This window comes from Epinephelus lanceolatus, chromosome 1, assembly GCF_041903045.1.
Source record: "Epinephelus lanceolatus isolate andai-2023 chromosome 1, ASM4190304v1, whole genome shotgun sequence".
NCBI lineage: Eukaryota > Metazoa > Chordata > Actinopteri > Perciformes > Serranidae > Epinephelus > Epinephelus lanceolatus.
Genome location: NC_135734.1, coordinates 29,265,806 through 29,280,831, shown reverse-complemented (window position 1 = coordinate 29,280,831; position 15,026 = coordinate 29,265,806). Strand labels below are relative to the sequence as shown.

The 15,026-nt window shown below is 39.8% G+C and overlaps 1 protein-coding gene across 3 annotated transcripts; it reads right to left on the bottom strand.

The window, feature by feature from the left end:
• Window positions 1–2,387: 2,387 nt before the first annotated feature.
• Window positions 2,388–13,377, bottom strand: rbm5 (RNA binding motif protein 5). Of its 3 annotated transcripts, none has more exons than XM_033626671.2 (25): window positions 13,284–13,377; window positions 12,896–12,937; window positions 11,445–11,622; window positions 11,178–11,336; window positions 10,979–11,048; window positions 10,482–10,555; window positions 8,072–8,155; window positions 7,740–7,800; window positions 7,281–7,346; window positions 7,015–7,175; window positions 6,723–6,820; window positions 6,439–6,526; window positions 6,280–6,348; window positions 6,128–6,194; window positions 5,677–5,777; window positions 5,436–5,577; window positions 4,841–4,929; window positions 4,552–4,728; window positions 4,298–4,438; window positions 4,111–4,197; window positions 3,571–3,756; window positions 3,383–3,457; window positions 3,177–3,277; window positions 2,918–3,047; window positions 2,388–2,826 (listed from the first exon to the last, which is right to left on the bottom strand). In XM_033626671.2, the coding sequence occupies exons 2-25, from the start codon at window positions 12,910–12,912 to the stop codon at window positions 2,701–2,703; spliced, it is 2,547 nt and encodes an 848-aa protein (XP_033482562.2). In that variant the 5' UTR covers window positions 12,913–12,937; window positions 13,284–13,377; the 3' UTR covers window positions 2,388–2,700. The 3 variants fall into 3 exon arrangements, with proteins under 3 accessions (XP_033482562.2, XP_033482561.2, XP_078025215.1); XM_033626670.2 differs by having other exon boundaries at window positions 13,193–13,332; XM_078169089.1 differs by lacking the exons at window positions 10,482–10,555; window positions 10,979–11,048; window positions 11,178–11,336; ... (1 more) ...; window positions 12,896–12,937; window positions 13,284–13,377 and adding an exon at window positions 9,913–10,047 and having other exon boundaries at window positions 8,072–8,303.
• Between the last annotated feature and the right edge of the window lie 1,649 nt (window positions 13,378–15,026).

Here is a 15,026-nt window from a genome sequence, read left to right as displayed (position 1 = left end):
AGAGACAAGGGAGAGCACTAGCATGATTCTCAGGGTGCTATCAGAACTTAAACGGGGCTCGTCTCACTGGAAAATATATTTTTGGTGTTGCCTTCACAGGAAGATTAGAGTGCAAGGTCAGCGACTGAATGACAGGAGCTGGAAAACATGTGGTGTCCTGCTGAAGGACCCCTCAACAGGTTGGATGGCAGTCAGCACAACGTGGCTTCAAACCTGTGTCCTCTAGTGGAAGGACAGTCTAAGTGCAACACCTTAAAAGTCGCACTTATTGGTTGTATTTGAAAATCATGAAAACTGAGCTCCATATTAAGACAATAGCTTCTGAAGGGCTATAAGCTCCAATGCTTAATATACAGTATAGGAGATGATGATGTAGATCGAGTAAACAGCACAGCAAACTGTAAACAAGTTCACATGATGAGCCAGAGTGCTGCAAACATTCTGCCAGAGTCAAAAGAACTCTCAGGATTAAAAGAAAATATCCCGCTCCTGTTATATTAAAAGAAATATCAATGGCAACTGTTGTTGTTGACACAGGCAACTCAAATGTGCTCCGTCTCTTGTGCCTGCAAATCAACTTCAGTCTAACAAAATCCCCAACAAACTGCATCTTCCACTCAGAGTTTTGTCCAATTTCAAGTTTTATAATCAGGGATATGTTCAAGATTCAGGACATGGAGGCACTGCCAAACAATTCTGCAGTGCCTCACCATGATGTCAGTAGTTTAATGCAGAAAATAAGGTGTTTTTTCCACTTAGAGTGGACTGTTAAACACCCCAGTGGACATACCTTTTCTGGGATGTCTAGATCAATTATTACTGTCATCTGACTCCATACCAATGCAGAGTTATATTCAGAGTTATTTGATGGGATGGTGGGCTACATCATCTTCAGTGGACTGCAGCAGAGCCCCTTTTTTTGTATGTATGGCCGACTGTGAGGCAAAGAGAAGCACAAGGCACATTTCAGACAAATCACTATATTGTTGTATGTACAATGAGATGTTGTATCACTTAAACATGTCAAAAAATCATATGAAAGATTTATAGTTTTTACTCAGGAAAACTCTTAAGGAAATCATCTCTTTACTCTTGTCAAAAACATCCATCCGCTAAATATTATTTAACTGGAAGAGCCCAAAGCCTTCATCCCATGTCAGATGGATCAGGGACACTATGTTCCATCTTAAGTTGGAGAAGATCAAATTCACTCGGAGAGGTAACAAGGACAAATTTAGTAAGATTTGGATGCCTTTTCTGATTTATTGTCATAAATTGGGACTCCTCCTGATCTGACCCTGGTATAGCCCAACTTGCAGTATTCATAGGATGAGTGTACCTATATCTGCATATATGGTGAACACTGGTGATTTTGACCATTGCTGATTTTTTTTTTTTTTTTACTTACCTTTTTATTTATGTATTTATGTTACGATATTTTCTCTTCAGTCTATTTTGTTGCTGTATGTGTAGGATAGTGTTTTCTGTAATTTATTTTTTTTTCCAATTTATATTTCTTAAAAAAAGAAAAAAAAAAGAAAAAAAACTCCATCCACTGGAATGGACAAGGGATCTGAGTGTCAGCGATAAGTGAATGGGGGAAATACTGTTTGAATAGGAAAACTTTGTTCTGATTTGATTTTCTAATGATATCAGCTTATAATGCATTTTATTGATTATGTACACAGTATATTAGTCTAGAAAGGTTTTCAACATACTGTATTCTGGAGATGCTACAGAAATTACGGATATTTTGAGTCGAGATGACAAATACAAAATATATATCTCATGTTTTCTCTCGTTTACAAAAGGTCTGTTAAGACCATTTATTGTAATTTTTGCTATTGGGTGGTTTCTGCCTTAAGATTCTTTGGGTGGGCCCAGTGTGTGGGATTTAGTGGCATTTAGCTTTAAGGTTGCAGAACTGGAACTCCTATGTGCCAGACATAGGAGAGCTACTCGCAAAAATGCAAATGACCCAAACTAAAGTTAGCATTTGATTTGCACATTGTGCGACTGTAGAAACAGCATGCCAGGCTCTGTGGAAAAGGACTCGCTCTGGACATAGATGGACAGCTCATTTTAAAGGTAATAAGAACACACCGATTCCTACTTTCAGTTGGTTATAAACTAATGAAAACATGTTTATATTATACAGTATTTCTGTTTAAATTAGTCATGTCAATTATGATTTAATATTAGGATGGATTTTGCCTTTGTAGAATGCACTTCACTCATCTGGCATGATCTGGACTAGAGAGTGTGCTAGAGATTCTTCATCTTCTGGTCTATTTATATGATGAAGATTACACAGCCTCATTAATAATACTTTAATGATTTGGTAAAAAACATTCTGCTGAGGATGATAAGTAAGAAAAAGACCATCATAAATCACATGTCATTTATTTTCTGTACAAACTGACAAGATTTTTGTATAAACTGTACAATCTTTTCAACATGCTGAAACAAAAAAAGGGCATCGACAGAGAAGAAATGTGTCAACAAAAGAAGTAAATTTACTTTACCTATGTACAACTTATAAATTATACCATTTACGCCTCCACTGCAGATTTTTCTTACTGTCTGGTTTGACCATTTTGACAAAAGGCATAATCATCATAGACGGAGAAAAATCATGCAGCATGGAGTGCATCATCTGCAGGTCATGACGATCAATCATTTGAGCGTGAGACTAACGACTCATTCCAATTCGGTGAAGCGGGCAAACATGGCTTTGCGGACTGCATCTTTGTACGTGTCTGACGCAGAGAGGGTGTAGTTGGTGCCTTTAGTGCCAAGTCCAGCTCCCTTTGTTCTCAACTGTGCCTGAGGAAGAAACCACAAACGTTAAGTACCTTTTAGAGATACAAACAGGTATTAATGCTGAGGGACATCACCAGGTAATTGTTTTTAATACCTCAATTGGTGTAGTGATGCCCTGCTGGTTACGACCGAGACCTTTCCCCTCCTTCCATCCCATGGCCTGCAGCATTTTGTTCCCAATGTTGTCACTGTTAAGGCCGTCTTTAGTGGGCTGTTCATAGTTACTGCACAGGGATAAAAGGGAATTTAAGATTTAAACATTACTAAAAACACATTGAACAACTGCAGCTCTGCAGGGACTGGCAAAGAGAATGTAACACAACTTGGTATTTTAACAGAACACAGTTGCTTACACGACAGGTGTTGGTTGAGCAAACTTCTTCTTTTTGGGCGCTGGGGGTTCAGGGATGCCGTACTTTTCTCTTCTCTCAGCTGCACGGTCTCTATATTTCAGCTGTTCACCAGCAGAAAAATAAAATATTTGAATTTCATGCAGTGACATTATGCAGGGGAACAATATGACTCACAAGCAGCTGGGTGATTCTCTATTGAGCCAAACCTCAGTTTCTTTTCTTTCCAACTCTTCCAGCTCCGCTTCGGTCATTCTAGTTCTGCGATGAACCTCCAAGTTTTTCTAGGAAAGATAACATGAATACCTCAATTAACTATTATTTTTGCATATTTTTTTTTAAAGATCATGTTGGACTTTCCCCTCTTTAGACATGAAGACAACATGCAAGACGTTACCTTGTGGAGGTCAGAGAGTTGCTGGTGTCGAATTAGAGCCTCTTTGCTGGGGAACTGTCTCCTACACAGTAAGCAGGCCAACTTTGTCCAGTCTGTCATCTTGTCCTGGCCTCCGTCGCCACTATCAGGCTCTGCTACGCCTTCCTCAGGGTCGCTGTCTCCGCTGTAGGCAGCCACAAGGCCAAACTAACCACACCAGGGACAGACAAAGACAAAAGTAACCATTATCAACACAGATAACACTTGAATATAACTGGGGTTATATATTTACAATGCAACTAAAATAACCTGATCTGTGTGTCAGCTAACATACTAAGCTACGTGTCGCTTGTGTGACAAAACGCTTGCCCTGGCTTTAACTTTACGAAGCCTGGTGCACCTCCAACCTTTTTTAAACCAACAGCAACAGCAGGCTCAATAGGCCCCTTCACTTGTATTATATCTGGACAACTTTTCACACTCTGTCAGAGTAAGCTCGCTTGCAGTAAGTTGGGAGGAGTTGTGACACTGCAAAGGAAAAGGGATGTAGAAAAACCTCACCTTGGAAGTGTTGACTGAGCTGATTGGTGGCTCCTCCTCAGCGACCCTGACCACTTCTTGCATGAGTCTGTCCAGAGTGCCTGCCTGCTGTAAAACATAAATCAATAGATCCATTTAGGATATTAAAGTCTGAAGCTTACACATGCAGTCTCAGATCTTTGTCAGATGTTACATCCTACTGGATTACCTTCTTTTCAAACAGAATGAAGCCAGCGTCAGCAGCTGCTGCCTCCTTCCTCTCCTCTTGACTAATAGGCTGAAAGCTACTTCTGAAGTTATCTTTTTGCTTGTTGAGACTTTTGGCCCACCGTTCCATGTCTTTAGCAATCTGAGAGGAACAAACAGATGTGAACATCTTAAAGTCTGAAAATTAAAAGAATTCAGAAAAGGCTTCATGCATACCAGACAACATATGCCAGTGTAGAATTCATATCACAATACCTGCTGAGCAGTCTTGCTTTTGGGCTTTTCCTTTTTCTCCTTGCCCTCTTTAGGTTCTTTGCCGCTTGCTGCTGCGTTTTCACTTTGTCCAGCATTTGCATCTGTTGACGCGGGTACGTATGTCTGCTTCTCACTGTCCCAGTACAGATACTGCTGGGTCTGAGAGTTGTAGTAATACTGAAACAAAGAAGAATGCAAATATAAATGATCAAAATAATATAACAGCTGTGACTCAAACCCGCATGACAGAATCAACCTGACTCATATACAGTGGCTGTGCACTACTTACATGACTGTTGGGGTCGTAATAGAAGCCAGTCTGAGGATCGTAATAGTAGCCAGAGGACTCATCATACTGATAGGTTGACGTATCAGGAGCTGTTGATTATAAAACATGACATTATTAACAACTGCTGAAGATAGAAAACTGGAGAATTTGGAGATTTTTTCATGCAGCAAAAACATTTCAGTTTAGTTACCAAGATTACTGAATTATTGATAAATCAACAAGTGTTCCCAGCCCTAATTCCCAAAGCCTTCAGCACTGAAGTCAGTCTAACGGCAGACACCTTTTGATTTTTTAAGTTTTAAGCTTTAAGAACTATGCTTTAGCAGTAATTTAAGTTAACTCAGTTACTGCTGCATGGTCTACATATTTAGTCAGTAAAATCAAAGACCACCCATGGCTGTCTTCTTTGTAAATTTAGCGAACTGCATATTACTCTTTCATTCAAGGCAGAACCAAATTCTCAAGTCTGTGTTTCAAACTGCAGTCAGGAAAACACTATAATATAATGTACATGACAGTGACCTCAATAGGACTTTCTCTTTATGCACATCACACTGCCACAGAATAGGTGTCATGTGATCTTGGGTACCCATACCAGTGCTGTTGTCAGCTGTTACAACACCAGTGGTGGTGACAGTGGCTGCAGCTACAGTGCCAACAGGCACAGATGCAGTGTCGATGCCTGGGAGATGTCCCGTGTGCGGTTTTGCCTCCAACTGCTGGGCAAGTGGCAATGCCTGTAAATAATGTAACAGTTATTTAGAGATTGTCACACTGTGTATTTTAATAGCAGTACTACAGTGTATTTACAGAGTCAACAAAAATGTGTGTATTACCTGAATAACTGGCTGCCCAATTATATGGGGTTGGTAGACTTGTGCAGTCTGTGCGATTACTACTCCAGCTGCAGTTGGAACAATCTTTACACCCGGGGCAGCTAAAAATGGAAAAGCAAAGCTCTGTGAGAATCTGTCCAACACTCTGCATCAATGTGCAAACGGTCTAATTATCACCTTGTTCAGAATCTAGCTGAGATCTCTTTGTCTGTGCTTGTTGCTTTTAAAACCAGTGTTTATTTACTACTGTGTAGATGTGTACTACTGTTGGTTCTACAACCTTAGTGTGAGCAAATGTTATATCCTGTAATCTCAGCTGCATGTCATCACACAGAAAGCACCTAAAGAGTATATTTTACAACATACCAGCTGGGATATCATTTTTTTTCTGATGCTAACATTACACAACAGATACACCAACATCTGTGTAAGGTGTTAAAGCATCTAATACCTCCAAGAATCCCATTTCCCTGGGAGGTGCTGGGTCCTGCTCCTTGCTGGTAGTACGCCTGGTAGTCCTTTGGAAAGAAGTCATTCAATAATGAGGAACTACTTAAGTTTAAGTTGATAAGTTGCAATGTTTGCTTCATTTGTTTTACTTACCTGTGACATTGGTGTATAGCCTTCTTGCAGGTAGCTGTACTCCGACATTCCCTCTGAGCTCTGCTGTGGCTGAAAAGGTAAAGCATAAGTTATAAGCCTGTTACACTGACACAAGGAGATGTTAAACAAGAGGATGTTGATGTCCAAAAATGGACCTACCTGACTTGATGACCACTGGGCTGCAGCAATGGCTGTGCTGGCCACAGAGAAGGCACTGACACGGTTCCCATCAGGTAGCAAAAGGTCCCTAAAACAGGCCACGGGAAAAAAAAATGCATCTTTAATTTAGATGTGGCACACTTTCTCTTCGGTTTGTGGATCAAAACAGGCAATTTGAGGAACAATACACAAGATCTGGCAAATTAAAACGCTTAGAATACAAATGTAGGTATAGCTTTTTATTTATTACAAATCCAAGGCACACTCTATGCTATTATACTCACTTTCTAGCACTTTTAGCATAATCCACCCCAATTGTTTTTCCATCAAGTTTTAGAGGCGGCTGCAGTCCCTGTAAGATGGTCAGCAGCTGAGAGGCCTCCTGTGAAACAGAGTGATATTACATTTTAAGCGATATGCAAAAATCAATGATATAACAACCTCATCACGGAGAAAACTTTAAGACAATTAAGAAAGCCAAATGGAAGCCACCCATAATTGGCTGGGTGCTATAGCAGTAAACTATGGCTCTGAATTAACAGTGACAATGCTCATGTATACATGTCAATGCCTTACCAGAGGAGAGGACAGCTGTACAAAGGCAAAGCCTCTGTTCTGGCCCGTCTGCTTGTCCTTGATAAGGCGAATGTTGTTAGATGAAAGATTAGCATATGGTGCCAGGGCTGTCAAGATGGCTTCCACGGTGGTCAGAGCAGCTATATTTCTCAGGATGATTGCTGTAGAGGACAAATATCTTTATTTAAGAAGAGCCTATGAGGGATAGGGATATTTTTCATTTCAAACTAAGTAGGTCATTGCATCTATCAAAGAAAAGTCCTTACTGTCCCCATAGAAATCTCCAGTGGGTTGAGTTTCAGAGACTCCACTATTATTGCTGTTTTCACTATCTGTTGAGAGAATGACAGAGAAGTAAGAGGTGCATTAAAATAACATTCAGAACTGTGTAACCAAGGAAATGGAAATAGGTGATAGAGAAATAAGTGTCAAGAAACTGTTCTAAAACGAGTCAGTATTTACAATCTAAGACTATTTCATAAACTCCATTATGTATTGTGCTTTGTTCCCTTTGTTGTATTATTGTCACGTAGCGAGGAAAAAGTGCATGCTGTGTCCCATCTTTGCCTACATCTGGAGATGACAACACTTATGAATCCATATCATTTGGTTTACTAGGCATCTACAACACCAAAAACACAAACTTTGCTTTGCATCCCGGCACTGTTGCCTCAGGCTGCCCGGATGTCTGCAGTCAGTGGCCTCTTGTTGATTTAACTACTTACCAGCTTTGGCTGCTCCACACCTGAAGCACTTCAGCCTCCTCCGGAAATTGTACAGGCCACACTGCAAGTAACCGTTCACATCATTTTTATTACACACCTACTAAAGCCCTGAACAGTGCTGCCTCAGAATACAGGCAATCTATATTGGTGCAGCATACCATACTTACCTGAGACACAACCTAACCGTTACCGCTTATTCAAATGTAGGTGTACCACAAAAAAGAGCTGACAGGACTGCAACAATCGTGAGACCTGTGTTTGTGTGTGAAGTGTTCTGCAGTAGCATTGTTTGGATAATGTGGCCATAAAACCAAGACAGATCATAAACTTACAGTGTTGCAGAGCCAATCTTCATATTTGTTCCTGAGCTGGCTGTACTGTATGACCACGGTTTTGCCTTGGATCGTCAGGCGATTCTGAAAGAGGATGACAAAAGTCACACACGCGTTCCTGGAGAGCATCAATCTCATCAATAGAGCAAGCAGTGTTGGAAGGGAGAGAAGGGGGAGAGGGTCCCCCTAACAGATAGCCTTTGTGTTAAAGACAAGACAGTCACGTGATGTACAGTACAGGCCAAAAGTTTGGACACACCTTCTCATTCAATGCGTTTTCTTTATTTTCATGACTATTTACATTGTAGATTCTCACTGAAGGCATCAAAACTATGAATGAACACATGTGGAGTTATGTACTTAACAAAAAAAGGTGAAATAACTGAAAACATGTTTTATATTCTAGTTTCTTCAAAATAGCCACCCTTTGCTCTGATTACTGCTTTGCACACTCTTGGCATTCTCTCCATGAGCTTCAAGAGGTAGTCACCTGAAATGGTTTTCCAACAGTCTTGAAGGAGTTCCCAGAGGTGTTTAGCACTTGTTGGCCCCTTTGCCTTCACTCTGCGGTCCAGCTCACCCCAAACCATCTCGATTGGGTTCAGGTCATCTGCCGCAGCACTCCATCACTCTCCTTCTTGGTCAAATAGCCCTTACACAGCCTGGAGGTGTGTTTGGGGTCATTGTCCTGTTGAAAAATAAATGATCGTCCAACTAAACGCAAACCGGATGGGATGGCATGTCGCTGCAGGATGCTGTGGTAGCCATGCTGGTTCAGTGTGCCTTCAATTTTGAATAAATCCCCAACAGTGTCACCAGCAAAACACCCCCACACCATCACACCTCCTCCTCCATGCTTCACAGTGGGAACCAGGCATGTGGAATCCATCCGTTCACCTTTTCTGCGTCTCACAAAGACATGGCGGTTGGAACCAAAGATCTCAAATTTGGACTCATCAGACCAAAGCACAGATTTCCACTGGTCTAATGTCCATTCCTTGTGTTTCTTGGTCCAAACAAATCTCTTCTGCTTGTTGCCTCTCCTTAGCAGTGGTTTCCTAGCAGCTATTTGACCATGAAGGCCTGATTCGCGCAGTCTCCTCTTAACAGTTGTTCTAGAGATGGGTCTGCTGCTAGAACTCTGTGTGGCATTCATCTGGTCTCTGATCTGAGCTGCTGTTAACTTGCGATTTCTGAGGCTGGTGACTCGGATGAACTTATCCTCAGAAGTAGAGGTGACTCTTGGTCTTCCTTTCCTGGGTCGGTCCTCATGTGTGCCAGTTTCGTTGTAGCGCTTGATGGTTTTTGCGACTCCACTTGGGGACACATTTAAAGTTTTTGCAATTTTCCGGACTGACTGACCTTCATTTCTTAAAGTAATGATGGCCACTCGTTTTTCTTTAGTTAGCTGATTGGTTCTTGCCATAATATGAATTTTAACAGTTGTCCAATAGGGCTGTCGGCTGTGTATTAACCTGACTTCTGCACAACACAACTGATGGCCCCAACCCCATTGATAAAGCAAGAAATTCCACTAATTAACCCTGATAAGGCACACCTGTGAAGTGGAAACCATTTCAGGTGACTACCTCTTGAAGCTCATGGAGAGAATGCCAAGAGTGTGCAAAGCAGTAATCAGAGCAAAGGGTGGCTATTTTGAAGAAACTAGAATATAAAACATGTTTTCAGTTATTTCACCTTTTTTTGTTAAGTACATAACTCCACATGTGTTCATTCATAGTTTTGATGCCTTCAGTGAGAATCTACAATGTAAATAGTCATGAAAATAAAGAAAACGCATTGAATGAGAAGGTGTGTCCAAACTTTTGGCCTGTACTGTATATGTGAGCATGATGTATAGAGGGTTTTAAGGTGTTTGGGACCCGAGTGCCCAGGCTGAGCTGGAGCAAAGTGTACAATGTGACCCTAACAGACACTTTTGACTGCTATAAAGAGAAAAACAAAATATAACAAACAAAAACAGAAACAAAACCAAAAAACGGGAGATTAAAAAAATCCTCATCTATTGAGAGGCTGGCTTAAAGGAAATGGGCAGAGCTCTCTAATGTCTCTAATAACATGATAAAGATAGTGTTCATTATTTTAAATGCAGATTTCTTTAGGAGGTAACCTCACAATACAAGTCAAATCTGCAGCTGTGATGCTACTGCCAATGCAATTAACTAAACAAATTATTTGTTTTAGCATTAAGTTCTAAATCATGTATATAATCATCTCTACTAATACACAAATCAAATCTTTCTGCTCTGTGTCATACAGTCCATATGTTTTCTTTTCTTTAAAGATCTGTACAGTTTCCACACTACTTATTCAATACACTTTGGTTGCCTTTTGGGTTAATATTCCAGATCCCCAAGATTAAAACTAGACTTGGCGATTGTGAAGCAACCTGATTGGTCTCCATCCATCGGGTAGCATCTTGCAAGTGATAAAAGTCCACCAAGGCGAAACCACGGCTTATACCTAGAGACAGCATTCAAATATAGACGGGAGGCGTGTTAGTTAAGAGTCCATGGGCATATTATTCAAACTCTTCCACAAACTGCTTCACGACCCAGGCCTTGTTTGGTACACAGTGGGCCACTCCTTAGGAGTTTTACCATAGCAAGAAATCCTGCTGAATACCACTGATTGAAACACACTCCACATCAAAGTGTGTCTGCCAATTGAGTTTCTGTTATAACTGTAATTGTTGCTCTTACTTACCTTGAAAAGATCCACAGTGAACTGAAATGACTCTTAAATCAACATTTTAAATCCTTTTTCAAGCATCTTGATACTATTCTCTTCTAGCTGCTATGGGAAATGGGTCTGAATGGAAGCAGATTGGCCCTATGGTCAAAGACTGGGGAGGAGGTTGAGGTCCGTCATATATCTGGTTCTCACCTGTTTTCTTTTTCATCAGCTTGACATCCACTGGCTGCGGTCCCTCCAGTTGGTCTATGGCAAAACAAATCTGAACAATGTTCAGATGATAAGTTATTATATTGATTCAAAGCCCGCCACACCTTAAAAAGGGCATTTCATGTTACAGAATGACACTATGAAGAGGTTGAATATCTGCAGAAGTAAACTTAAGACTTACATCATCCTGAGTGACATGAGGAGACAGACCCCAGAGCATGATGGTCTTGCTCCTCTTATCCTCCTCAGGCTCCCTTCTGTAATCTTGCTCTGGGTAGTCGCCATCAGAGTGATAGCCATCTTCTGATCGATCACTATTGCGTCGTTTCCTTTCTCTTTGCTTTTAAACCAATACATGAGTTAATCAGTTATGGGTGGATATCACAAACAACAAGGTATTTTAACTGATACATTAAACTACCAAAATCAGTGATATGAGAATGACTACCTCTGGACTGTCTCTAGATCCTCGACGATCTCCTTCAAAACGTTCACTGCGTCTCTCTTCTCCCCAGCGGCGCATGTTGTGATCACGCTCTTGGTCTCTTTCTCGTCTGTCACGCCAATCTGATTCATCACGGGACTGGTCAGAGCCATATCTCCCGCTACGTTCTGTCCGACTAATCCTATTCAGGAGGCCGTGGAAAGGCAAAGCGACAAATCAGCACAACTGGTATGCAACTGCATTTTCTTACTTATAATAATACACAATCAAATACTATTGAATCTGCAAACTCACCAACATAATTAAATAATTAATATACCAGAGAAAAATAAGCATAATAGGTTTCCCCTGATGCACAGGCACCGTCTCAAGTGTGGTCAATGATTTACAGTGTAGATTTTTTTCCTCACATTTCCTGCTGTCTAAATTGTGGCTCAGAGGTAGAGGTGGAGGTCCACTAAGCAGAAGATCAGTGGTTCGAGCCGTCCTCCAGTCCGCATGTCAAAGTATCCTTGGGCACGATACTGAACCCCAAGTTGCTCCTGATGGTTGTTCCATCAGTATGTGAGAACATGTGAGTAGTTACTGAGTAGCAGCTGGCATCTTGTATAGTAGCTTGGCCACCAGTGTTTCAGTGCATGTGTGAATGGCTGAATGTGACATGTAGTGTAAAAACGCTGAGTGGTTGAAAGACTAGAAAGGTGCTATACAAGTGCAGTCCATTTACCATTTACTTTTTTTTTAAGCTTAAACAATGTTTAATGGGACTGCCATACTCCAAAATATTTCCAGAAGAGATTTTTCTGCCTTTCTTATATGTATTATATCTTCTTTTTATGTAATGTGCACAGAGAGACGCTGCACAACTGTGCAACAGAGTAATTACAGTCAGTGGCCACTGTCTAATTTCAGGCGCTTACTATGTTTAACAGCCCTGACATGCAAATTTCTCTTAAACTGGAGAGCACAATGACTGGCTATGCTATAGTACATACATATTTCAAAATGTATACCTTTCTAATGAATAGTAAAGCAAGGTTGTTTCAAGTTATGCTTTCAATATTCGTGGGTTATAGTGGCAGAATTATTTTCCTACACTTTTCTATATGGTGGGCATTTTTAGGAGGGGGAAAGATTGTAGTATATTTTCAAAAACTGTTCTTCAAATCTGTTTTTCTGATTTGGCTTTGAGAGAGACAATGACTACGATGAAATGGAAAAATTAGATTATATATCGACAAGTGTTTATGACCCTGTCGCCAGAGATAACGTAACACAGGTTAACTGGTCATAAAGACGAGAGTTAATGTAGCACTAGAAGTTACATTTAACGTTGGTGTAACGTTCACTCTCCCTCAGGGGGAAGTACTGGAACTTATATTAAAAATAACACTGCCATTTTGATTAGCCACACCTACCATGGCGAACAGCGCTAGCCCTAAATGTTTACTCACCTTTTATCTGCTCCCATTTCTCTCAGCTACACAACCACGACTCTGGAAAAATGCCAAAAAATTGGGTTATACAAACTGTTGTATTTTTATTTTATCACCATGCTAGACGTTAACACAGAGTAGTTTCGCTATCGTTACAGTTGAAATAGCTGTGTAGCAATTAGCACAACAAACTGCCGCCGGTGCGGTAACCCATAACGTTAACATGGAGCCGGGTCTGACGATAGCTAACCGACATAACGTATGTGAAAATAATAATACTGTTTCAGTTTCCGGTCTGAATGTACAAAAACTCACCGGTAGTTTATTAACAATGTTACGAGCCACTGACGTTAGCAGTTTTTCAAAAATGTATTTGAAAAGTCATGAAGAAAAAAATTCATCTCACGTTCAAGGACTTCTTTCAACACTACAACGACAGCTTCTTTATCCCAAGATGCATTGGGGTGTAACCCGGTGCATTATGGGAACTGAGATCATTTTGCCCCGTACTTGCCTCACAGGCAGCACCAGGTCCTGAGGCCTTTAACAGGCTGTAGGATTTACAATACAATAGTGCCAGAACCTTTTAAAGAAAGTGCAATCTCTGTTAACTCTTTTTCTTTTTAAAAATGATTTTTATTGAACTGTACAGAACAAGCATGACAACATTCATTTTCACTAAATAATGGGAAGGACAGAAGAATTGCCAAAGTGAACAACAGCATAGTAAACAAATGTAAACATCTACAATACAAGATTGAAAACTGATTACAAAGAAAGTGCTTTTAACTGTAGATTTTAAATGGAAATTTAATATTAAACAACTTGGGAAAACTAGGACAATAAAATAAAATAAGTACCGTACAAGGGGAGATGTATTTTTTTTCTCGTTATCCCTTACAGTGGGATTTCTTTTAGAATATTATATAGCATTTGTGCTTTTATTCCTATTATCAGTTTTTTTTTTAAATTACGTACACTTCGAATTCTTAAATTTAGAAATGATCGGGATGGATAACTTTAGAAATGATCAGGATGGATTCATTTCTGATGTTTGTTTTAAGATCACACCAGATGTAATATTGTCTATTGAGATAGAAGCTGGGAATTATGAGATATTTCATTTTATCCATTTGGGTATATCAAGCCACACTACATGAGAATAATATATGGTCTGTGGTTCAACGTAATTTTCACAAAATGAGCACCTATTATCATCAATATTATCACATCATCACATCACTATGTCTTTAAAAGGATAAGTGTCATTCATTTTGGAGGTTATTTTCGTATTATATTAAAAGAATTTTCATCAAATTTGTTTAAGATAGCATTTTTGTTATGTCTTAGTCTTTGCCTGCCAATGGTTAGAGAAGGCAGCGCTGACCGAACAGGCTGCCTGAAAGGCAAGACCAAGGGCAAAATTGACACAGTTTACTTTCGGCCATTTTGCTGGTTATGGAGCTTTGTTGCTGGCCATATTTGCAGTTGTCTTTTGTGATCAAACTGCCTTAAAAAATAGCAACAATTTCACATTAGACTTTATGTAAGTTGACATGTACAGCAAATAGCATTAAGATTCAGAACCTACTATGACAGCTAAAACCCACCTCACTTTTGAATATGAAGCTCTTCTCAGGGCAATTTCAGTTTCTGTTTGTAGTCTTTAATCAGGTCACAAAACTACACTAAATCCTACTGTTAATTTACAGTTCATACTTTATTTACTTACAAGATTTAATTTCCATTTCAGGATCTTGCACTGTGCACAATTCTGTATATCCGATAACAATTTAAGCTCATCATTGTAAGAACTGTATGTATTGTTTTTATTTGTTTTATATCTTTTATGCCTTGGTTAATTTTATTATGTTTAACCTTACTGCAAGCTGATTTTTTCCTACATTTTGCACCATACTGTTACCTACTTGTATATTTAGTTTGTATTGCAATATATTGTCATATATATTGTAATACATATTTGCAATACATTTGCTTTCTGCTGTTATTTAAGGCCTTGTGTGTTGCACCCTTTGTATCTACACTCCTTTCTGTATTGCAACTGCTGCACAGCAATTTCCCTCAGGATAAATATGTCCTATCTTATCTGAAAAATGTACCATTTGCCTGTCCAATATGTATTGCAAAA

Coding starts and splice junctions, on each gene's coding strand:
- rbm5 (XM_033626671.2), bottom strand. Junction 5,778..6,127: donor GGGAAATGGGATTCTTGGAG/GTATTAGATGCT, acceptor TTCCATTTTTAG/CTGCCCCGGGTGTAAAGATT. Junction 4,729..4,840: donor ATTACGACCCCAACAGTCAT/GTAAGTAGTGCA, acceptor TCTTTGTTTCAG/TATTACTACAACTCTCAGAC.